At 42.9% G+C, this 26,282-nt stretch overlaps 1 protein-coding gene across 1 annotated transcript; it reads left to right on the plus strand.

The window, feature by feature from the left end:
* Positions 1 to 133: 133 nt before the first annotated feature.
* On the plus strand, positions 134 to 25,901 carry LOC148866952 (putative leucine-rich repeat receptor-like serine/threonine-protein kinase At3g14840). Its single transcript, XM_088976444.1, is given in 23 exon segments — positions 134 to 177; positions 4,043 to 4,114; positions 4,685 to 4,753; positions 4,839 to 4,910; positions 4,996 to 5,067; positions 5,239 to 5,310; positions 5,421 to 5,492; positions 5,587 to 5,658; positions 5,770 to 5,841; positions 5,958 to 6,029; positions 8,798 to 8,872; positions 9,007 to 9,075; positions 9,250 to 9,315; positions 9,621 to 9,655; positions 21,882 to 22,273; positions 22,352 to 22,550; positions 23,161 to 23,264; positions 23,266 to 23,305; positions 23,788 to 23,906; positions 24,033 to 24,243; positions 24,366 to 24,603; positions 25,244 to 25,394; positions 25,509 to 25,901. Coding segments are annotated over 23 exon segments (2,781 nt in total).
* Positions 25,902 to 26,282: the final 381 nt, after the last annotated feature.

The following is a 26,282-nucleotide window of genomic DNA, read 5'->3' on the forward strand; positions in this document are numbered from 1 at the left end:
ACTTTAGGTAAAGCTACATATATATTCCTGAGGGAGGTTAAGGGTAATGTAGAGATTCCGCAATCACCGAGCAAGATTCTTACGTCTTACGTTGGATGCAAGAAGAAGACAAACTCGGCGAGTCGACGCGGAAATGACATATACCAGAGGACAGAGACACAGAGTCGGGGGGATGATGTAAGTTGTTTAAGCGTGCGGTCGGCTGCGTTTAATGTCTAATGTTTTGCTGCTGCGTGGGTACCGGCCTACCGATCACCGACGCACGCAGTTGATCTTCGGCTTACCCAGATTACCATAAATGGATTCCAACCTGCCAATGACCGACACGAGTCCACATTCTGAATTTCCCCACTTTTATATATGTGGGGGGCACTTGGGGAGTTGGGGCCTTGGGACTTCTTTCACTTTTTGCGTGGGATGATCCAGGATCCTGACCCTGGGCCTGGGCCCCCAACCACCCAACATGCTCGACCTTTATCGCACTTCTTTCTTTCCTTTTTTCATTTTTTAATCCCAGTCGGCGTGATTATTACGTACTGCCCTTCTCACTGGATATTTCTGTTTTTCTTTCTTTTTTTTCCTCAATGCTTATTGCTCTACTGTTAAGTGTTCTAAAGTTGCAATCTAATCATCTAAACTCCTATTTTTTAAATTAATTAATGTCTAAAAACAAATAATAAATAAATATTCCTTTTATAACTTCTTTTTACGGAAGGGAGACTGGGAGAGGGCAAAGTGAATGATGACCGGATCGTAAGGCCAGGGCAGCGAATTTTGTTGCCTCACGAACCTATGGTATTAAATTATTACGAATCGTCTGATAGTAGGGGATGGAATGAATTTTGATATTGAATCAATCATCAAAACCAGGCTGAATAATTAATTGTCCGGCCCAAGGATGTCAGTGGGTTTGGTTAAATGGTAATCCACCTTGGCATAGAGACATAGTGGCACTAAGAAAATTGTATATATAACCCCCTTCTTGGTAACCTTATTACATTTTCATCTGTTAGGTTAGGTTTGGGTTGGAGTAACTTTGAGTAGGGTTCCGGTTGAGCCATGATAGGAGAAAGAGGATACAAAAGGAATAAATAAATTGCAAGGGTCATAAGTAGAAGGAAAGGAAACGATATGAAACTCAAGGAAGGAGAGAATGAAGTTGGTAGCAGATATTTTGGAGTAAAAAGTATCTATTAGAACTATTAGAACACTAAAAATATCTGAAAGGGCCATTTACTAGAACACTCCTATAGTTTCATAGTTTCACTGATTTACTTAACATATCCTATAGTTTTCATTTTATTAATACAATAAACACCCCTATAGTTTGCAACCTATTTACTTTCGACCTTTTCACTAAAATGTGTTTCTTTTTCCACCTAAAAATAGTAACACCCCTAACACTTCTTCGTATAGAAAACGAAATTGACAAACTAGAGCTAAATAGAGTGGTTACTCATGTCTTATTAAGGGAAAAATGACATTTTTATTTTTATTTTTTTTTATTAAATTTATTCAAATGGGCATTAGGGTTAAGGTCAAAATTGTCATTTTTTACTGTCATCTAATAGAAGGTTGATTAAGTAGATTTTTTGCAAACTATAAGGGATGTTATAGTAAAACACAAACTATAGGGTAGGTTTTAGAAAATCTATGAAAGTATAGGGGGTGTTTTAGTAAATGGCCCTATTTGTAAATAATGCATACATGAAATGGTTAAAAGTCATTGATATTGTACCATATTTCTAATTTTATTTTCTCTTAATTAAGATTTATCCTATGTATACGACATGGGAATTATAAGGGCCCCTGTGTTAAAACCATATTTAGATCGAGTCATTTTACTATAGTTTTAATGTTAGCTTTAATAGCTACTATAATGGTCATATTTGTGCATTTAATCAATCTTTAATTATAAGGGTTGAAAATATAACTTCAATTATTACTTTCTATCAAGGTTCAAAGTATCAGCACAGGCCAATACGTCGGTTTGTATTGGTGCTTTTTTTTTATATATTTTTATTTTTTCTCAAAACTGGTTTAGAGGAATTGGTTTAAGTCACGACTACCCTCTGAACCATGGTTTGACCTGATACAACCCCCTGAATGTAATATTTGCCAGGCTGAGCTGTTTGGGCCTAGGACTTGCTTGGCCTGGGTTCAGCCAATGTGGTCCAGGGGAAATTGGTTTCAGTGCTCACAACATCGTGTTCACCATTCACCCAGTCCCTTGCAGTTTTACATTGGAAATATCTCCCTATTTGTATATCATTTTACATGGGGAGATATTTTCAATGCAAGGCTGCAAGGGACTATGCGAATGGAATGGTTTCCTACACTTTTTAAAGGAGTTGGGATCTCCTCCTACCACAAAAAAAAACCGTTCCAATACATTCCAACATCATCTGTATCCATACATTTTAACCCATCATATACAAGACATGTGAATGCAGATCAAGTTGGAAGGGTTTTTTGCTGGAATATGATCCGGACTTGAGAGAGGCACATAGAATAAAACTTTTTCTTGTGATGCCCAAGGGTGTCCATGAAAGACCAAAAAATCAAATCAAATTGAACCGCAAAATGCAGTTAATTGAACCGATCAATTCAATTTCGGTTTGGTATTTTTGAAAAACTGAAGGACCGGTTTGATTTTTGGTTAACCTACAAAAAACTAGCAGTTAATCGAACTGACCGGCATATATATTTATATGTATATTTTATATATTTTTAATATATGTCACATATTTTCTCTATATTATATATAAATATATATTCATTATACATATATTATATTTATAATAATTTGTTTATATTTTTAAAATATTTATAATATATTATATATCGTTTATTTTTTATATTATAATATAAATTATAAATATAAAAAACCAAAAAACCAAACCAATCAAAAACCAAAACCGGTGGTCCGGCCCAGCATTTGGGTTAGTGGTTTGACCCGTGACCCAACATGATTTTCACAGGTTGGGTTGTATGTTGGGTTGTGTAGGGTCATCCTCAAATTCGGGGGTGGCTAGGTATGAGACCCAACCCCTGTTTTTCTAGTTCAGGTCCAGTTGTGAACTGACAAAGCCTTTTGATGGGTGCTGTTTATTGTTTCAGGTTTCTTTTGTTTTCCGTTTTGGGTTGATGCTTCTAGTTCGGGGTTTGTTCTTAGGTTCTCGTCATGCACTGAGCCCAGTTTTTATAGCTCTTCTTCTGTTGCTGTCTTTTGGGCCTCTTCTCTGGTGAACTAGCCCCGCCTTGTGCTACTTTTTTATCTTTAATTTTTTACCTCTTCTAAAAACATGCCTAGACTGTAAAAATGTTAAATAAAATAAAAGAACCGGTCCCGGTTCTGGTCAGTTTGGTTTCACAGGGCATAAACGTAATAAAGTGGGTTATTGGCCCCTGCAAAACTTGAACTAAAATGCAAAGAATCACTCTCTAACGCTCCTTCAAAATATCTTTAATAAATCCAAACCTTCTCAGGCCATTTTCGCCAAACCCTATTTCTTCTACTCCTTATCTCAAATTTGTGGCTCCACGGCCTTCGCCACTGCCTCTACCTTAAGGGTGTCAATTGGACTGGATTTGATCCAATCCGGTCCAGTCCAATGTGAATCCATTACAAATAAACTTGGTTCAATCCAGTCCAATGAATATTTTGGACTGGTCCAGAGACTGTCCAATCTGCTCAAATTCCTGTTAACTTAGATTGGTTTCAACTCAAACCTGGTCCATTGACACCTATGTTCTTATCTTCTATTAATGGATCAGATATTGGCCCAATCCAATATAAATTTATTATGGATGGATCAGGTCCAATCCAATATGTCATATTGGCCCATCCAATTTGTCCAAATTCAATATGTCATATTGGTCCGTTCATTCCGTCCAATAAATTTCAATTTAGACGGAGTCTAACCCAAAATCAGTCCATTGACACCCCTACTCTACCTCTATCGGTGTATTTGACTCTATGGTGTGTGAAAGATGAGAGCCGTAGAAAGTCTAAATCAAAGCACTTATGGAATTAATGCAGATACATCAAATCTGAGGGTCTACAAGGAGCTCTCCCGTCAGAGTTGGCTCGGCTTCCCCACCTAAAAATAATGTAAGAGCTTTATCAGATATCCTTTTTCATCTTTTTGTTTAGCCTTAATTTTTTGAGAAAATTCCGAATTAGTGCCCTGTACTTTGGGCCTATTGCTATTTTGGTTTCCGAACTTTAAAACCCGATTGTTAAGTACTTGAACTTTCAAAACGTGCCAATCTAGTACATGTCGTTAATCAGCACGTTAACCAGCTGTTAAGTGGCATTTAAAAAGACGAGTGTCATCTAATTCTTTTTATTAATCATCCAAACATTGGCAAAAATTTAAGTCTCAAATTCTTGAATAGAATTTGGATGGTTGATAAAGAGAATTAAATGATAATCAAAGGGCACTTCTATCTTTTCAAATGCCACTTAACGACTGGTTAACGGGATGATTAACAGCAGGTACTGGATTGATACGTTTTAAAAGTTCGAATACTAAATTTTTACATTTTAAAGTTCGGAGACCAAAGTGGTGCTAGACCCAAATTAGTGGTTACTGGTTGGGAATTTTCCCTAATTTTTTTCCACACGATGTACTTATAGCATACTTAATTAACGTAACTGCAAACGTATTTGTACGTACAGTGATCTCAGCCGCAACTACCTAAGCAGTACAATACCTCCAGAATGGGGTGCAATGAAATTGACGAACATGTAAGTAGAAAGTAGTCCATTTTTAGCCCCATCTGAAGTTGCTATTTTTCTGGTCTGAAAAATCCCTTAGAATTGTTATATGCAGTTCTTTGATGGCGAACCGTTTGACGGGTCCAATCCCGAAGGAATTTGGAAACATCACCACTCTTGTTGACCTGTAAGTTCTGGATTTTTGCTCTTTGGACTTCAATTTTTTGAATTTTTAAAAGTATCAATCCATTAAAGTAGAAATTAATTTTCAGGACCCTCGAAGTCAATAATCTCTCTGGCAATATTCCTAATGAGCTTGGAAAACTGATCAACCTACGGAAACTGCAAGGCCTTTTTGATAATGTCTTCTGTATTGAGTTTTAAACTTCTATGATTTTCTCCCATTTCTGTATGTGTAAAGGATTTTACCATATCAAAACGCTTTTAATTATTTGACTCTCTCTCTCTCTCTCTCTCTCTCTCTATATATATATATATATACATGTGTTTTAAAGAGTACTTTCCTCAAATAATTTCACGGGGCCGTTTCCGGAGAGCCTCTCTAAGCTGGTCAGCTTGATGGACTTGTAAGTTTCTGTGGAATGGGGTTTCTCTGTTATGTTGTTTAAATCTGTAATTTCCTTTCTGTTAGATATTATTCTTGTTTTTATTATTAACAAAGCCTCAGTCAATGCAGTCGGATAAGCGATAACAAGTTTACTGGAAGGATACCCAGTCTTGTACAGAATTGGAAAAACCTTACAAGACTGTGAGAGATATTGATTTTGAATTTCGAGTGCCTTTCAGAAATAGAAATCTAGAGGGTTCTTAATGTCTGGCTTATTGTTTCACTTTAATGGCAGAAATATGCAGGCAAGTGGTTTTGAAGGACCTCTTCCATCGGAGATTTCTCCTTTGGAAAAATTAACTGACCTGTGAGTAAAAAGCTAAGGCTTTTCTTTCATTCATACACGATCTTATGGTAGTTTTCTAGTAATTGAAACAATTTTCCTGTGGTTCACTCATGGTGGAACTTTCATATACAGAAGGATCAGTGATATAAATGGACCAGAAGCACCTTTTCCATTATTGAGTAACATGAGAAGCATGAAATATTTCTGAGTTGATTTGAATGGTCATATGTATTCATACATCTCTCAAAATTTATAGAAGTAAGTCTGTATTTATCATATTTGGTGGTTTGAATTGACATTAATCTGATTTCTCACTGTAGGATGTTAAGGAGTTGCAACATCAATGGAACTTTACCTGAGTATCTTGGTCAAATGACACAGATGAAAACCTTGTATCTCTCTCTCTATCTCTCTCATGGCCACAACCACTCATTCTGCATATTTATTATGACTTGTGTGGAATAAAATGATTGATCCGCTAATAAAACAGTTATCAAATTCAGATCTCAATGTTAAGAAAAGTTAAACCGTAAAGAAGAATAAAGCCATGAGAGCAACAGTTGGAAATTAATTTGGAATAATACAATGGAGATAGAAATAGAAATAGATTGGGAGTTCAGGTGATGGGGATTTCTTAGGGAAGTGAAACCATTGGAAGTCTCATTTCACTGTCATGAATGTCTCTCTTCATCTTAAAATATAAAAATTACCCACTCTTTCCTCCAATAAATCAAGAAAGCACAAACAAAACCTTGAATTCATATATATTAGAAAGAAATCTCTGCCATTTAATCTAAAAATTGAATATACCTAGAAATTTGCAAGGATCTATTAGGGCAACTAAGAGGGCTTTAATATTATATTTAGAAAACTGATCGGATCATAAATTGTTCAAATAAATGAGAAAAATGTAGTTTGGGAATTTATAAATTTTAAACACACGAATGAGAATCTTTTTTCAAAGTTAACTGGTGGAACTCTAATGGAGGGGATATTTGTTGTAAAGTGAAAGTTCAGGAGGGTCCTTGTCACAAATAAAAGTTGAGGAAGATAACTGTCACTTATCCACATCATAATAAGGGGGTCTTTGTAGTTTACCCCAAGACCCGTTTTCTTTTTGGTAAATTACTTACCCATGTTCTTTTATTTCCCATGTAAAGATGACTAATGAGGGCGGATTTGGCCCTCTAGTGAACCTCATGCCAACTAAGTGCAGCATCTTGACAACTAGGTAGCTCGCCACTTAGGGGCAGCTCGGCACTTACAAGCAGCCTGGCGTCTTACGAAGAGCTCGCCACTTAGGGGCAGCTCGGCATAGGTAGCTCGCCACTTAGGGGCAGTTCGGCACTTACAAGAAGCCTGGCGTCTTACGAAGAGCTCGCCACTTAGGGGCAGCTCGGCATAGGTAGCTCGCCACTTAGGGGCAGCTCGGCGTATCGCAGGAAGATCTCCTGCCTGACAACCGTACCTGACAGATCCGGAGACCTGCACCCACGTCTCTCGCCAGGCGGCATCGTGCCTACCAGCCCTGAGAGCTGTCCCTTGCCTGGCAGAGCCGTACCCTGCAACAGCTGCCTGCACCCGCCACCTCAGCTCTGGCAGTAACGACTGCAGTAGAGAGACAAAGGCGGTTATGCCTGACTTGATAGAGGCGGTTATGCCTGATTTGAATGGACACCGCTATATAAGGACTCCGACCCCCAAAGACAAAAGGGGGAGAGAATGGAAAAATGGAGGTAATCCCTGCTCTCTAGCTCTCTCATTTCTCTCCAAGCTCTCTGCAATCAGAATGCTAACTTAGGCATCGGAGAGTCCCCGCCGGGTAAATACCCCCGGGTCCTCTGATTCAGTTCTAGCAGGTTCCTTAGTTCCTGCCGCCTACAAAGAGGAGGAAAAGATGGAGTTCTCGCAGGTCTCTCAGCTCCCACCGCCTACAAAGGAGAGGAGATCACCTCATGCAGAGGATAGTCGGGTTGCGATACACCAGGGAGCCTACAGGCCGCCTAGGAGCAGGTCAAATGACGAGTCACCAGGTAGCTCACCACCAAGGAGCTCGTCACCAGGTAGCTCACCACCAAGGAGCTCATCACCAAGTAGCTCACCACCAGGCACTTCACCATTAGGGAGCTCCACCATCATCTCTTGGGAGCAGGTCAAATGACGAGGTACTTAGCCAAAAAAATTGATACATCACAAAAAAATTGGTACGTGACCAGAAACGGTTACATCAATGACAATGTTTGTTTTAGCCATAAAAATCCATTATTAAAAGGGGCATTTTTGTCCTATCAAAGTATTAGCAACTTTTTCCATGTGGAAAAGTTATTTATCCCCCTGGGAGATGGGTATCACTTATTCTACCTAGGAAAATAAATTTTCCTTAGTCTCCACATAAATTTAAAAAATGAACATGGGTTTCTTGGTCAATGGGACACAATTCCATTGACCAATTTTCCCCCGCCCCTTTAAAAATCCAAAAAATGGACATACCTAAGGCTTTTTTTATTATTAATGTAAAAGTACATGCATAATAAATATTAAATATGGCATTTGAATTTAACTTTTATGGCCTTATCAGAACCCATAAGGCAAGTATCTGACCGCATTATACAATACATACATTTAGGCCATATTCGCTTTTTAGTAAGTTATTTCCAAATAAATGCAGTTACTTGGGTAAGTGCAATTACCCATGTTCTTTTGTTTTTCATGTAAATAAAGCAATGACCATTTTAGCCATAAAAATTCATTATTAAAAGAGGCATTTTTATCCCATTTAAGTGTTGACAACTTTCCCCCTAAGTGGGAAAGTTATTTACCCACCTAGGAGATGGTTATCACTTACCCAGATAAGTGATACCCAGGAAAATAAACTTTCCTTGGTCCCCACATAAATCCGATAAAAGAACATAAGGTTCTTGGTCAATGGTAACCAAAATCCCATTGACCAAACTTTTCCCCTCTCAAAATCCAAAAAAAAAAAAAACAGAACAGCCCCTTAAGATTATATTATATAGTATAACTAAGAAATATAACAATATTTTTAGTAATAACAATTGTTGAGTGATGAAAACCTTTAAACATTAGGTTGTTTCAGGAAAATTTTCATTTTGGACTAAATCATTTCCTTCATTATACTCAAATTCATTGTTGTTTGCAGAGACCTTAGCTTTAACAAGTTGACTGGGGAAATTCGGAAGAACTTTACAAGCTTATTAAAACAAGTGGATTACATGTAAGTAATCTCATTTTGTGGGTTTAACTTTCTTCTAGAAGATTATCGCCTGCCTCTCCCATGAATCATGATGCTAAGGTACTGCTGGTGCAAGGCGCAAACCACATAATCTCATTAGTTTGGCTTATGTCTAGATTTCTAACTGGAAACCTGCTAAGTGGTCTTGTTCCTTCCTGGATGCTGGATAAAGGAGATGCTAACATGTAAGGTTCTCTTCCCAATTTCTTGATAGTAATAGTATCATATATACTTGTTGCATGTAAAAAAATATAATTGAAATAAAATTGAATTACAAGTTATTAATAACTTACATAACACCATTTTTTGTAGTGTTTACCTCATAAAAAATGTTTGTTCTTTTCCACTTTAAAATACAGCGATCTCTCTTTCAACAATTTTACAACAAATAGTCAAGGGCAATGTGGTTATTGCTCACAGAAAAAGTAAGAGAACTTTTGTGTGTAATTTAGTTACATCAATTTCTAGCTTGATGTGGTTATTATTTTGTTGCTAAGTTTAGCTTTTTTTCTACTATTTCCTTAGGAGGAATTTGTTTCGGAGCTACTTTTTGGGAAAAAATTCGTAAGTTTAAGCTTTTATTTACTAGAGAATTAAATCATGGGTTTTAGAAATAGTAAAGAAATACTTGTGGATTGTCTATTTCATGTAGCTTAGCTTTTTATTAGCTAAAAAGAATTCATGTAGAATATCATGACACTGAGTTGTTTTTAACCTCATGATGATATAGACGCGCAGCTGTTCTATGCCAGCAGGAACTTCCCTGTAAACAAAGCAAGTATATGTTATTGAAATTAAAAAAAGTATTGATGCTTGCATTTATTGGCTCACAAATTTGTTATGTGATTTTAGTAAAACCTCCCTACCTTCTACCTGAAATGTTTTTGTTTGATCAACAATTCAAAACAAGATGGCATATAACTATTGTTTATAGTTGAAACAAAAGGCCTATTTATAGAATCATTAAATTGACATTTCTTGCTCTGTGAAGACTAATCATTCTAGCTAAAGTGACTCTTATATATATTTATGTGAGAATACATATCTCTCACCAATTTCTATTGATCAACCCAAAAGGTTTCATGTAAAAACAACAATAGTGCCTGATGGAGGGTGATTTGGCCCGACCCCATAGCACGGGTACACGTGGACATGACCTTGTTCAAGCAGTGACTTAGCGTGATAATGCAACAGATGCAGTCGCAACTCGGAGGGAAGGTCCCACCGAGTTCAGCTCGGCAACTGGGCGGATAAACTACTCGTCGGGAGCCGCCTTACCTGCACCTCCTCCCCGGGGCTAAGGCACTTTGGGGTGCCCCGGAGCTCGGGGTACCCTGAACTTTCTTGATACCCGAGCTCCTCCCAATGGACCTCGGGCAACTCCCAAACAGGAACACACCGGCCCATCTCTAGACACCCCAAGGTGAAGACACCTCGGGCCAGACAACTCGGCATAGCTTGCTACAGACAGCTCGCCGCTCATGGGACAATCCGGCACAAGGTAACTCGCGGAAGGGTAGTTTGGCATACCACAGGAAGGCCTCCTGCCCGACCACCATACCCGGCAGGTCTAGGACCACCGCCATGTCCCTTGCCCGAGAGCGTCGTGCCTGCCACCTTTAGAGAGCGTCGTACACCTGACAGGTATGAACTCAGCAGTGACGGCCCTGTGTTCGCCACCTCAGCCCTGCCTGTAACGGCTGTGGCAAGCTGACAATGGCGGTTGTACCTACCCTGTCAGAGGCCAGTGGGACTGATGCAACGGAATTCTGGTATAAGGAGCCTATTCTCAGAAAACGGGTATCGTCTGGATTACTTGCGCGATCTCACTCTTAGCCTGTATCCTCTCCTTGCTTCCTACACAGAATACTAACTTAATCGTCGGAGTGTCCCCACCGGGCAAACCCTTCGGGGATTCTTCTTCTTCTTCCTCATCTCATGTACCTTTCGGGAGCCACGCTAGTGCCAGCTAGGAGTGACCGAATTGCGCACCATCATTTGGCGCCTTCTGTGGGAACACTTCTAAAAGCCTTCCTCTAAACCATCTCAGTTCTTTATTCTCTAAAAGACTCATCACTCATGGCTTCTTTGAGCAATATCGGATGCAACATGGAGATGGATAACGCCAGGGAACAACCCCAGGTTCCCACTGTCTGCATTAGGTAGTTCACCATTCCTCTCTCGGTGGACGGGGTCCCCAGCCTGAACGTGCCATGAGCAACAACGCCTGTGGGTGTTCCCATTCCTTTCCCTGTTGAAACGACCTTTGCAGAACTGACTGTCGTCCCCCCGACGGCCAGTCAGAACCAACTTGACGACCTAATGCAGTGCACGCGAACCATGCAAGCACAGGTGCAGCAGCTCGAGCAATACCAACTTTACCAGCACCAAGTGCTGCACCACGTCTCCTAGTTCCACTACTAGCAGCAATTCCCTCAACTGCCTCAATCTCAGCTCCAGCAGCCGCAACTCCCTCCGCGGCACCCGGCTTCACAGCGAGGTAGTCCTCGCCACCAGGACGAACATCCTTCTCACCAAGGAGAAGCCTCCCAAAACCTCCCTAAGAGCCAGGCCTCCTCCCGCGGCAGACAAGAAAGGCCGGCCACCTCGGTCTCGCCGCGGACGGCCAGGTCGGGCAGACCTCAGCTCGCCAGGTCTACAACACTCCAGCAGTCGCAATTTGAAGACCCGCTCCTGGAGAACCGGTTCGAGGCCTTGGCCATGGACTCTAAGCAGAACCCTTATGTCCGCAGCCATCACTAGCAACTAGAGCCGCTTCCTGCGCAGGCGATCCCCGACAGTACGGAGGCGAGCAACACCAACGCGGAGCCAACCAAGAGACAAAGACGCCACCGCCGAGCTCGCCGAACTACGTCCTACAGCCTGCCCGAGCTCAAAGGCCGGGAAGAGGTAAACTTGGGTGAAGTTAAAGTTCCCCTCCTTTCAGTTCCCTCTCCCCTATCTCCCGAGCTCCTGGCAGTTCCAATGCCTAGAGACTTCAAACTCCCCCCTCTTGACAAATATGATGGGTCGTTCGACCCGAATGATCACGTGGATGCTTTCTAGTCACAGATGCACCTAGCAAGGGCCAGTGAGTCCTGCATGTGCGTGGCCTTCTCCACCACCTTCAGAGGAGTGGCGCACACATGGTACCAGAACCTTGCACCCGTGTCGATAAGAAGCTGGGCATAGTTTGCAAAAGCCTTCACGTCCCATTTCATCACGAGCAAGTGATGCCCGCGAACTGAGGAAAGCCTCCTCGGAATAGTTCAGAAAGAGGGTGAATCCATCCAAAGCTACATCAAGCGATTCAATGACGCGTGCATGTAGATACCGCATCTAGACCCCGCGGTACGGCTCGTCACGGCCAAGAAGGGTGTGACCCATAAGGAGTTCAAGTGGCATATGGGTTTTGACCAGCCGGAGACCATTACTGCCTTCCTCAAGCTCGTGGACAAGTTCATAGCAACAGAGGAGGAAGTCAACCAGAAGGGCGAGGGGCGCTCGAAAAAAGAAAGAGAGAAGGGGAACCCTCCACCCAAGGGGACAGCCGAAAGAAGGACTCAGCTTGGGGGGCAAAACCAACCCAGCCGTTTTGAGCTCCTACGGCGGACCGAGCCGATTACACCCTGCTGAATGCAAAGCGGGCCGAGATTCTAATGGCGATCAAGGATACCCCGTATGTGAAGTGGCCACCTCGCCTGAGGGGGAATCCCAATGAGAGAAATAAAACTTGTATTGTAGTTTTCACAGAGATCACGGTCATAGTACCGAAAGTTGTGAAAACCTCCGCGATGTGATAGAGGAGCTCATCCATCACAGATATTTAAGGAACTTTGTACAAAGTAATAATAATAATAATAGGGCAGGTCGGCAAGGGGAGCATGGTAAGGATGCTCCCGAGTCCAGCAGCAGGCCGGTCGAACAGTCACAGAGGCAGCCTCCAGAAGAGAGGCCAGTGCGGGGCACCATCCATGTGATAGTGGGAGGTTCGGTCATCGTAGGTTGTACTTCATCAGCGGTCCGGACTTCAGTTCGTGAAGTTGCCCGAGAAGAACAGAATCCTAAAAAATGGCTGAAGACTGAGGAACCAATTTTCTTCACGGAGGACAATGCGTGAGGGGTCCACTACCCCCACGATGACGCGCTTGTGATAAAGCTGAGGATCAACGACTTCGAAGTCAGGCGCGTACTTGTTGACTCAGGCAGCTCGGCGGATATTCTCTTCAAATCCGCGTTCGACTAGCTTCAGTTGCAGGGAAGTGACTTGAAGCCCGCGAACACCCCTCTGGTGGGCTTCAGTGGAGAAGAAGTCAATCCCCTTGGGAAAGTGACAGTACCTGTTGAAGTCGACACATGGCCCTACGCAGTCAGACTCAACCACGACTTCCTGGTAGTCGCGACCCCCTCCCCATACAATACCATAATAGGTCAGCCAATCACCCATGTCCTACGGGCGGTGGTATCCACTTATTATTTGGCAATGAAGTTCCTTACAGACTTCGGTGTGGGGGTAGCGCAGGGCAACCAGCTCGAGTCCCGCAAGTGCTATGCTGCCGCCTTGAAGGGAAAGACCAAGGTGGCTGATGACCTCGAACTGGACCGGCCTACGGAGCAAGGCAAAGAACGAGCTGCACCCACGGAAGAAACAGTCGCAGTCCCGACTTCAGCAGCAGACCCAGCTCGGACGCTACAGATCGGTGCTTCCGTCCAAGAACCTCTACAATCCGAACTGGGAAGTTTCTTACTTCAAAATTTAGATATTTTTGCATGGTCTGCGGCCGAGATGCCCGGTATTGACCCTAGCCTTATGAGTCACAAACTCAATACTGATCCTGTAGTTAGGCCCGTTAGATAGAAGAAAGCAACCTAGCACCGGAGCGATGGAAAGCAGTCGACGAGGAGGTCGCAAAGCTCCTCGCAGCCGACTTCATAAGAGAAGTCCATTACCCAAGCTGGGTAGCCAACCCAGTTCTGGTGAGGAAGGCCAACGACAAGTGGCGCATGTGTGTCGACTACACCGACCTAAACCGAGCCTGCCCAAAAGACTACTTCCCCCTCCCCAGAATCGACCGCTTGGTGGACGCGACCTCAGGGCACGAGTTGCTGAGCTTCTTAGACGCCTATTCGGGCTACAACCAAATCAGGATGGACCCGGCCGATGAGGAAAAGACTGCCTTCATCACGGAATTCGGGCCATATTGTTACAAGGTTATGCCCTTCGGATTGAAAAATGCTGGGGCAACCTTTCAAAGGCTTGTAAATAAATTGTTTAAGCCATTGATTGGCAGAAAAGTAGAATGCTATATAGATGACATGGTCGCCAAAACCCAGTTCTCACATGAATTAATACAAGACATGCATTCTGTATTTCAAATCCTGAGATAATTTAACATGAAACTGAATCCAAACAAGTGTGTTTTGGGTGTTACCTCGGGCAAATTCCTAAGATACAACGTTAACCAACGTTGCATTGAGGCCAACCCGGATAAGATTAAGACCATCTTAGATATGAGACCGCCCCGGAAGTTGAAGGAGGTCCAAAGACTGAATGGCCGCATAGCCGCCCTGAGCCGCTTTATGTCCAAGTCAGCGGACCACTGCCTGCCTTTTTTAAAGCAATTAAAAGCAAGGGGTTCGAATGGACCCAAGACTGCCAGCTCGCATTTGACGAGCTCAAGAAATACCTCGCTAGTATGTCGATCTTAACCCGACCCGAGGAGGGCAATGTTTTAGAACTGTACCTCTCGGCGAGCGACGAGGTGGTCTGTTCGGTACTAATAAAGGAAGTAGATCGGGTCCATCAGCCCATCTATTATGTTAGTAAAGTTTTACAAGGAGTAGAGACGGGATACCCGTAGATAGAAAAGTTAGCATACGCACTGGTAATTGCAGCTCGGAAGCTCTGCCCGTATTTCCAGGCTCACGGACAAACCTTTGAGGCAAGTCTCACTCAAGCTCGAGGTCTCCAATCGGTTGATGAAGTGGGCCATCGAGCTCAGCGAGTATGACCTCCAGTACAAGCCGCAAACTACTATCAAGGCCCAAGCCTTAGCAGATTTCATCGCCGAGTGCATGTTCAGCTCCGAAGTTCCCAGGCCGGTTAAGCCCGAGATCCCCAGTTCGGGTGAGCCTGGAGCTCCCAGGCCGGTTGAGCCTGAGTCCCGTGAGGTAGTAGCTAGTGTAGCACCTCTCCTGGTTAGGCCAAGCGCAAACTGGGATGAGGAGCCCTGGATCCTTCACGTAGATGGCTCCTCGAACCAACAGGGCAGCGGAGCCGGAAAAGTCCTGCACGACCCAAGTGGCACGAAATTGGAGTACGTGCTACACTTCGTGTTTGTGGCATCCAACAATGAAGTGGAATACGAGGCGTTGATAGCTAGACTAGCCTCAGCCAGAGAGGTAAGAGCCAAGTACATCGTTATCTGCAGTGACTCCCAGCTCGTGGTCAACCAAGTCACTGGCGAGTACGAAGCTCGCGAGCCAACCATGGTTACCTACTTAGCCAAAGTCAAAGATGCCCTGCTCAACTTCCAGTTACACTTCATCAGACAAATCCCTAGGTCGGAGAACACTGAGGCCGACGCCTTGTCCAGATTAGCCAGCACCAGCGACATTACCATGAGAATCGTGTACATAGAGGACCTGCCTCGGCCTAGCATTTTCGGGGAGGCAGAGGAGGTTGCTCCCATCGTTCAAGCAGAGCCGAGCTAGATTGAGCCACTCGCGAGCTTCCTGCTACACGAGACCCTCCCTGCAGATCGCAATGTAGCTAGAAGGGTGCAGCGCCAGGCAGCCAAATACGTCATGATAGATGAACGGCTGTACCAGAGATCCTACACGCTCCCCTACCTGCGTTGCTTGTGACCTACCGAAGCCGAGCTCGTACACCGCGACACTCATGAGGGTCTGTGCGGCGGACACGGGGGGCAGGGCCCTCGCCCAAAAGGCACTTCGATAGGGGTATTATTGGCCAACAATGAAGGCAGATGCCATTGAGCTCGTTAGAAAATGTGACAAATGCCAGAAGCACGTCAATATTCACCACCAACCCGCTGCTGACTTCAAGTATCTCACCAGCCCGTGGCCTTTTGCACAATGGGGCGTCAATCTACTCGGGCCATTCCCGCCCGCAACGGGTGGGAGGAATTTCTTAGTAGTAGCAGTGGATTACTTCAACAAGTGGGTAGAGGCTGAACCCCTTGTAACGATCACAGCCTGGAACGTCCAAAACTTCTTTTGGAAGAACATCGTGTGCCGCTTCAGGCTACCGCGAGTATTGATTTCTGACAATGGCAAGCAGTTCGAGGACATCAAGTTCCAAGACTGGTGCCAAGACATGGGAATCCGACAGAATTTTACTTCAGGTGCACACCCTCAAGCAAACGGCCAGGCAAAAGTCACAAACAGAGCCATCATCCGCAGACTGAAGGCACGATTGGACCAAGCTAAAGGATTGTGGGCAAATGAACTACCCAGTGTTCTATGGGCCTACCGGACCATGGAGAAGACCGCCATGGGAGATAAGCAGTTATCCCTGCAGAGATCGAAGTGCCTACGCTGCGACTAGAAGCATACAGTGACCAGACAAATGAAGATGAGCTATGTACCAACCTTGACCTACTCGATGAAGTAAGGGACCTCACGTACATCAGGACCACAGCTTACCAGCAGAGAGTAGCTCGGTACTATAACGCCAGTGTCAAGAGGCGGAACCTCTGCGTCGGTGACCTGGTCCTTCGTAAAGTTATGGTACCTGAGCCCGGTGATGGTAAGCTCGGGTCTAACTGGGAAGGACCATACCGAGTGAAACAGGTACTCGGAGAAGGAACGTACGAGCTCGAGACCCTTGAAGAGAAACAAGTACCTCGAGCATGGAATATTGTCAATCTAAGGCAATATTATTTGTAAACTGCCAAAATAACTGAGTGGACTACGGGTCATTCCTGAAGCCTAAGGGCCAAAATGCCGAGCTGACATGGTCTCGGCGCTATAAAACCCTGTTGCCTCTTCGGCATAGAGGATTCTAAGAGAGCGGATCATAATCTGCTCCTCCAGCCTAAAGGCTAAAACGTCGAGCTAATGAAAGATCTCGGCACCACATAAGTCCTAGTCACCTCGCCGACATAAGCTAAGTACTTGCAATGCCTAAGACGCAGGCAGTCCGGGCACGAACCTTGTGACGTACGACCCACCCTGGCATGCAACGAGTTGAACCCGCTCAAGACAACTGATGTCAACTTAACCCAGGTGTAGACAGGTCAGGTATGCACCCTACTATGTCACTCACCTCGATGTGCATAAGGCTGCCCCTACTGAGTATCCAAACACAGTTTGGGGTCACGACAATTAAGGAGCCCTCACTTTGGGTAATTAACCTGATGGCCTAACAGCTCAGAACAAAGCAACCACTTCGGCAAGCAAGAAAAAAATTGCACAAGTGTTTGACAAAGTGAACTTTTTATTACAAAATTCTTGTTACAAGAAAAAGAAAAAGAGAAGACTAAGTTTGTAAAACAGGGACCGAGCTATCTTGGAAGCTCGTTGTCTTTGTTAGGGACCTCCTCGGGGGCAGTAACTGGGCCGGCATCCTCTGCTTCGTCGTTAGCACCCTCATCCTCAGAGTCCGGCTCATCTTTTGACTGACACACAATGTCGTCAGTGATCCACGAAGTGGTGATGGCACTCGTATCGAGCTCGGGGTAAAGGTGCCTGATCAACCACCAACTGAGCTTGAAGCCCTTGAGGTAGGCATCGATCATCATGTCGTCAAACCTCGAGGATTTGACATAATCGATGATGGCTTGAACTTTGGTCTCCTTGAGGGCATCTACGAAGATCGCCGTCTTCTCCTTAATGTCCTCCTGGAGGTCCTCCACCTCGTGCTCCAGCTTCCCCTTGGCTTCTTTAAGACCCTGCACCTCGAGCTTCAGAGCATCTTGTTCTGCCTTGAGGGTGTCCACCTCGAGCCTCAAGACCTCTTGGCCGACCTTGTATCCGCTCACTTCGGCCCTCAATCTATCCTTATCTCGGGCCAGCTCGCTCTTCTCCACCAAAAGCACCTCGATGAAGTTCTTCTAAGCTGAGGCATCACTTTCTAAGCGGTGAAGACACGAATGGCAGAATCGCTCGGTAGGGCTGCATGGGATGACTTCTCAGCCTCTAGAGCCCGCCTTAGGTGCCGATCTGATTGAAGGGTGAAGACACGAATGGCAGAATCCACTTGCAAAAGGGGAACCAAAAAAAAAAACTCAAAAACTCACCACCATGGTATGAGTGGCAGCTCGGCCACCGAGCTAACCAGGAGTGAAATCAGCTCACTCGGAGACTTCCTCCAGATATGCAACCAGCTTGCTCTTCTCCAGGCCGCACTGAGGGTTCAAGACAGTTCGGCTCCCTTGACCCTCCGAGCTAGACGCAGTCATATCCACGTCACGGGTGGACTCCTCAGAAGCATTGGCGGTAGTGTCAGCAGGACGGGCCCCAGTGGCAGCCTCTGAGGGATGAGCCTCAGTAGCAACCTCCGTAGCACTCCCGGCGGCGGGCTCGGTGGACTTTGTAGAAGGCCCCATCACCATTTCGGGCTCCTGAGGCACCGTGTCTCCCTCTAGGTCGATGACGGGTGGAGTACCTCGGAGCTGGGGCTTGTGAAGGTTGAGTCTCGGTAGAGGCCTAGGGAGACTCGACGCACGCCTTCTTGGCTACGCGCTTCTTTCTCTTGATCTGGCAGAAGAGTCTCTGCGTGTCAATCTTCTCCGCCTCCATGGGACTTGCAGTGAAGCTCGGCGTTAGAAAATACCGAAGTAAACATACAAACAAAAAGCCGAAGTAAAACAAAACCTACCCGAGCTCAAGCCGGCCTGGATGAGCTTCTCCTTGGATGTGAACTCCTTATAATTTAACCCGAGCTGAGCCAGCGATTGGAGCTCCTTCTTGGTCTTCTCATCTAGGCTGACACCGGGGTCTTGAATAGCCACCCTCCAGTTAGTAGGGAAGGGTCACCCCGTGCTGCTCCGAACTACGAAGTAGTTCCGCTTCCAGGTCGGGACTTTACTCAGGAGTCTATGCATGAGCTTGAAACCCGAACGGGGAGACAGGTAATAAGACCGTCTGTGCATGGGGAGAGTGCCCGAAGCACTCTTCTTTATGGCCAAAATGGTGCTAAGAACGTCTAGGTCGATAGGAAGAGATCAGTCAAATCAAAGAGAAATGGTCCCAACTATATTCCGTATGGAATTCGGGTGAAGTTGGTCCAAAGTGATGTTGAAGTGCACCAACACCTCGGCAATCAAGCGGTGAAGAGGGAGTCGTAGTCCGACTACTAACTGCTCCCTGAAGACCACGATCTCATCAAGACCGTGCTCCCATGGGAAGTTGCTGGTAGGGAGACTGTATGAGTACTCCCCGGGAAGGTGGAACCTCTGTATGAGGTCCTGGAGCCTCTCCGAGGTCATGGTAGAAGGGCCGAACTGGTCTGGCACCCGACCTCGGTTGGAGATGGATGCCAGGTTACCCGAAGCCACCCGTACATCGGATGGCTGGGCAGCCGAAGAGCCACCCTGAGCCGAGGTACCCACCTCGGGCTCATCAGCCAGGCTACCTACGCTAGACGACAGAACGAGCTGAAGGGAAATAAACAAACAGGAAGGGAAAAGGAAGCTCGGGAGAACTCACCAAAGGAACGCGACCGGACTGGGAAGACGGGACAAACTGAAAGGCCCGAGCTAAGAGACCTCTGGCGCGAGCTCAAACACTAACACTGAAAGCTTTGTGGTGAAGAAATGGCCAAGGGTCCCCCTATTTATAACCATAGCTGCGGGCTCCTCGAGGCGAAAACGGTTTAGCGCTTTTTTGATGTCCGCAAAGTTCAAATCGCGTGAGGTTCACACGTAAATTGAATGTGACTCGGGCCTCTTTTGATCGAACCGGGCACTGGACCGGTCCAGCTGGACGGAGCGTGCGACGGCGTGGCATGAGCACCGAAGCCAAATCCACCCGGCGTGTCACAACCTCCTCGCGCTGGGTCAACGCCGCCAACGCAGGGAGTGGGGGGCAATTGATGGAGGGTGATTTGGCCCGACCTCATAGCACGGGTACACATCGGCGTGACCTTGCTTAAGTAGTGACTGAGCATGACAACGCAACAGATGCAGCCGCAACTCAGAGGGAAGGTCCCACTGAGTTCAGCTCGGTAACTGGGTGGATAAACTACTCGCCGGGAGCCGCCTTACCTGCACCTCCTCCCCGGGGCTAAGGCACTTCGGGGTGCCCCGGAGCTTGGGGTACCCTGAACGTTCTTGATACCCGAGCTCCTCCCAATGGACCTCGGGCCACTCCCAAACAGGAACACACCGGCCCATCTCTAGACACCCCAAGGTGAAGACACCTCGGGCCAGACAGCTCGGCATAGCTTGCTACAGACAGCTCACCGCTCACGGGACAACCCGGAAGGGTAGTTTGGCATACCACAGGAAGGCCTCCTGTCCGACCACCGTACCCAGAAGGTCTAGGACCACCGCCATGTCCCTTGCCCGAGAGCGTCGTGCCTGCCACCTTTAGAGAGCGTCGTACACCTGACAGGTACGAACCCAGCAGTGACGGCCCCACGTGCGCCACCTCAGCCCTGCTTGTAACGGCTGTGGCAGGCTGACAGTGGCGGTTGTACCTACCCTGTCAGAGGCCAGTGGGCCTGATGCAACGGAATTCTGGTATAAGGAGTCTATTCTCAGAAAATGGGTATCGTCTGGATTACTTGCACGATCTCACTCTTAGCCTGTATCCTCTCCTTGCTTCCTACACAGAATACTAACTTAATCGTCAGAGTGTTTCCGCCGAGCAAACCCCCCGGGGATTCTTCTTCTTCTTCATCATCTCAGGTACCTTTCGGGAGCCATGCGAGTGCTAGCTAGGAGTGACCGAATTTTGCACCATCAGTACCAAACATAACCTAGATGTGTAAACAATGTGTAAGAAATATCAAATGTGATGTTCTAAAAACTTTGTTCTTGTAAGAAATGTTAAAAAATAGAAATACTTAATAATTTTCTTAAATCTCAAAAATATTTGAAATGAAATTCATCAATTGGTTCATATGATTCAATATATTTGGCTTCATTTCAGGAAATCTCTTAGGTAGGGAGCATTTAGTATTACATTTTCTAACCCTTTATGCATGTTAGAATGGTAATAATCTTATGGATTATGACTAGAATTTTGTTTTAAAGGTACATTTGCTAAAACAATGTTTCTATATACCATACCCTTGTGGGAAGGCCGAATTAAGGGGGTGCTCCACAAAAAGAATGTTTTTGTTTTCATTTGTTTTTGAAATCACTACATTAGGAATAAAAGAGAAAACATGTTTTGAACACTGTTTTTATTTTCAAAGGCAAACACAAGTTGGCTTTGTTTAAAAAATACAATACATGTTTTTTAAACCATCCAAATAATGTTTTTTAAAACAAAAACAAATTTTGTAGCAAAGAAATTCTATGATTTATGGAATGTGATATTAAATAACTAGATGAAAACATAATTTTGAAACTTGGAATTCAAGAACATGTTTTTTGTTAAAGTTTTGAAAAAAAAAAAAAAAAAACATACGCATATACATGCTTGGGGAAACATGTTTTCTGCATTTTTGTTATGAAAAACAATTTATTTTTAAACCAAATGGTTTTCACTTATTTTTTGAGCCAAGGCAACACAAAAAGCAATTCACATGGTAAAAAGCCCCCTTAAAGTGTAGTTGTTTTTATCTTTTTTCTACATTAATAAGGATGATGAAAAAGACATCATTAAGAGATGTTGTTATCAAAAGTTGATAGAATGAACAATATAAAGCAATTCAAAGATGTCACAAAGTAACAAGATACAACAACTGACCAAGTCCATTAAACAATAAAATACAAAGCTAAGATATTGTTTTTCCATTGACCTTTGGTGTGGCTATTGTCATATGATCACTAAAATGTTATTGCTTTTGTTCTAGATGGATACAAACTCCATATAAATTGTGGTGGAGGAGAAGAAACTATAGGCAACTATATATATGCAGCTGATCAAAATCATATTGACCCTTCAACATCTTCTGCAATGACGTCGCAGAGTAAAGATGTATGGGCACTTAGCAACACTGGTTAGTTTACAGATGGTAATGACAAAGATAACTTTATAGTAACAAATACACATAGCCTGTTGAACAACTCACCAGAGTCTACGTTATATAAGACATTACGTACTTCTCCAATCTCTCTCACATATTATGGGTATTGTATGAGGAAAGGAAGTTACAAAGTCAAACTCCACTTTGCAGAAATCATGTTTACAAATGAAAGAAATTACAGTAGCCTTGGAATGCGTATATTTGATGTTTATATTCAGGTAGATGTTAATTAATCATAGTATAGAGATATACGTATATCATATATGATGGATTTAACTATAATTGTTTTGCTACAGGGACAATCGGTACTGAAAGATTTCAATATAGTAGATAAAGCAGGTGGAGCAGGCAAGCCATTCATTAAAACAATCGACCAAGTTAATGTAACAGATGGAACTTTGGAAATTCGCTTCTATTGGGCTGGAAAAGGAACAACTGCAATTCCTGAAAGAGGAGTTTATGGTCCCTTAGTGTCAGCTATCTCTGTGGAGCCTAGTAATCCTCTTCTAATAGTAGTTTGTTTGAGTACTGATCTAATCTAGAGTAGAGATAGGAGACAATTTGTATGAATTGATAGTATGCTATAATTATTGACTAATTTGACTTAAATGGTAACTATTCATCATTATGTTTTTTTCATATCCTATAGGCAATTTCTGTAATCTACAATTAAAGGTTAAATCAAACAATAAACTCAAATGAATTGTCATAAGGCAAATGCTAACACCACAAGGGTTTGGCCATCACAGAGCTCTTAATTCGGAAAAGGAAAAGTAACTCTAATATGCATTTATTGCACAAACACCATATCAATGTTATTGTTTTATCCTCTCAAGTCTCCATAACAATCAAGGGAGCAATAAAGAGAAAAGTAAGGAAATGAACACTGGTTATGAATGAAAGGTGATCTTACTAATAACAATATAGACAAGATGACTTCTTGCTCCTGGTTTGGATATTTCTTTACAAGTCATACAATTATAATGTTCTTGTTAACCTAGCATTTCACAATATCATGCAACTTTTAATAAATTGGTGATACTTATGAAACATTCATCTTTCAACAATTTGGTATGCAAGAATTTGATATTGTTTATTCTTGCAGACTTCCCAATTCCTTCAGAAGGTAGAAAGGTATCAACAGGTGTTGTTGCTGGAATTGTGGTTTCAGTGTTAGCCTTTATCTTCCTGGTTCTGGGTATCCTTTGGTGGAAAAGGCTATTTAGGATGCAAAAATACAATGGACAAAGGTACAAGCTAACCAATTCTGAAGTCTAAGAAAAATCTATTGAAAAGGTAATTAGTACTTTATGAGAAAAAAACAATGAAGAAAAAAAAGTAGCAGATGCTCCTCTATTATAAAACAATCAATAATGACTATAGCAGCTTAGCAGAAACTAATCAACTTTAGTTTTTTATATCCTACTGAAATTTCATTAATCCATTTAAATATTATTATTGTGATTTTTAGGAATCTAATTGATTATTTGTAAATAAATTTCTCCTTAAATAAAATATTATAATTTTTATACTACATTTAAGTCTTAACAAAAATTTCAAAATTCAAAAATGCAAGTTCGTTATGTCTTAATTACTTTCTATTTACATAATCCTAGACATCGTGATTATGGATCATGAAAGTTAATTGGCTCCTTTTGTATTCCTTGGTAAGAGCATTTTTTTTTTTTTGTATTTAAGACACATCTCACATATAGCTTTGCTCCCTTAATAGATTTGAGAGGCTTGGACCTACAAACTGGATCCTTTACACTAAGGCAAATTAAAGCTGCAACAAACAACTTTGATGCGGCAAACAAGATTGGAGAAGGCGGTTTTGGGTCTGTTTACAAGGTATTGTACGTAAGATGACACTATCTTAATGTATCACTCTCAACTTTCATCAAAGTCTACATGTTTCTTTCTTATAAATGTTAAGTAGAAGGAACTGTACATTATTAGTTTATTATTCAAATGTAGGGACTTTTATCAGATGGGACTATAATAGCAGTTAAACAACTTTCTTCCAAATCGAAGCAAGGAAATCGTGAATTCGTGAATGAGATAGGCATGATTTCTGCTCTACAACACCCTCACCTTGTAAAGCTTTATGGATGTTGTATTGAAGGAAATCAGTTATTGCTAGTATATGAGTACATGGAAAATAATAGCCTTGCTCGTGCTTTGTTTGGTAAGTTCAACATTGTTTGCTTGACTTCATTCTTGTTCTTCTTCTACTTCATTTCTTTCTAGCACTACTATATTTCAAATACAATAGTTAACTTTGACTTTTGTAAAATTGATGATGTAAAGGCCTGGAAGAATACCAATTGAAACTAGATTGGCCAACTAGGCACGAGATCTGTGTTGGAATTGCAAGAGGTTTGGCTTATCTTCATGAAGAGTCAAGATTGAAGATTGTTCATAGGGACATCAAGGCTACTAACATACTTCTTGACAAAAATCTTAACCCAAAGATATCTGATTTTGGATTGGCCAAGCTTGACGATGAAGAGAACACTCACATAAGCACTCGAATTGCTGGAACTTTGTGAGTTTTAATGCTACATGTTTTGTCTTCATTATTTATGTTGTGAGTTCTTTTCATGATGTCTTAGTGAGAAAGGCAAGAGAAAAGGAAATAGAATCTTCTATCTTTGGAGACCAAAAGGGCCTTTGGAGTTTCTTCATGTTAGTTTATAAATAGGCCAAAGTTAAGTCTTAACCCCTTGGCACATGATGAAAATAACCCTTGCATTTTAGATAAGTTTTATATTAAAGCACACCTGTTGGTATTTCAATACTCAATTTCGCGAGTGAATAGATGGCCAATCCCAAATGGTTCTTTCATACCTGGTGTAGGTGGATGAGATGCATCTTCCATCTATGTGGTAGAAATAGGATAATTTTTGTAGAAATTAAGGATCCCCACTTAACTTGATTAGAAGACCTTTTTTTTATGGACTAATTCAAGAAGTTGTCAAGTTTTCTTGAGATTTTTTGATCATTCAGTTATAGAAATCAAAGCAGGCTAAATTACTAATTTGAGCTACATTTGAATGTCATACCTAGAAAATATTAGGGTTTTAATGAGAACCATTGCTATGACAAAAGTAATAACTACTTAGCTTCATGGGTTTATCACACATTCAACTGTAATAGTATGTTATTTACTAATCTTGACTTTTCAGTGGATACATGGCACCAGAGTATGCAATGAGGGGTTACTTGACAGACAAAGCAGATGTTTATAGTTTTGGAGTTGTTACCTTGGAAATTGTCAGTGGGAGGTCTAACACTTGTTTCAGCCCAAAGGAAGAACGCATTTATCTTCTTGATTGGGTAATTCAAAATTTCTTAATTGATAAAAAACATTTGGCCTTCATTGTACAACCTTTTAATCAGATCAGTTAGGCTTATAGTTTTTTCCTTGTTTCTTCTTCTAATAATTTCTAGGCCCTTATTCTGAAAGAGAAAGGAAATTTGATGGATCTAATGGATCCAAGGTTGGGATCAGATTTCAACAGGGAAGAGGTTATGGCCATAATTAATGTGGCTCTCATGTGCACCAACCCATGTGCTCAACTAAGGCCCCCCATGTCTGCTTTGGTGAGCATGATTGAAGGCCGACTCCCTATTCATGAGTTTGTCTCAGAGCCAAGTCACTTCAGTGATAAGGAGAAGGACAAGGAATTGATGAATTATTATCAACAGAACCAAGACCATAGTATCAGTGAGGGCCAGACCCAGCGTATGTTAAATGATGGGCCTTGGACTGGGTCTTCTACTTTTGCCCATGATCTTTACCCAATCAATTTGGACTCTGAATATTTGAATCATAGAGCATAGAGTAGTTACATGTTATTTCTATTACTTTACTATTTTTCCTCATTTCTTTATGATGATCATATATAGACTTTTTAGTTTCCATCATAAGAGGTACAAGTTTTGTAATTTTCTTGTAAATGAGTGTACATTTGAAAATAATGTGTGAATATCTAGGCTTCCCTAATTTGTCATTGACAAGTACTCCAAAAGTCTGATACCCAATTTGACATTGTTGGAAAAGTGGGGTCATAGAAACTTGGAGGAGAAGCTCTGAGACATTTCTAAAGATATTATCCTTAAAAAATTATTTGCCCCTCACTCAGTTTTACTGAGTTTGACATTGGGTTATAAGCAAATCCGTTCCTAAGATACAGCAAAGCCTTGGGTGAGAATCTACAACCA

The sequence above is a fragment of the Nelumbo lutea genome, chromosome 3 (assembly GCF_056320005.1).
Source record: "Nelumbo lutea isolate HS-2025 chromosome 3, American lotus-T2T, whole genome shotgun sequence".
NCBI lineage: Eukaryota > Viridiplantae > Streptophyta > Magnoliopsida > Proteales > Nelumbonaceae > Nelumbo > Nelumbo lutea.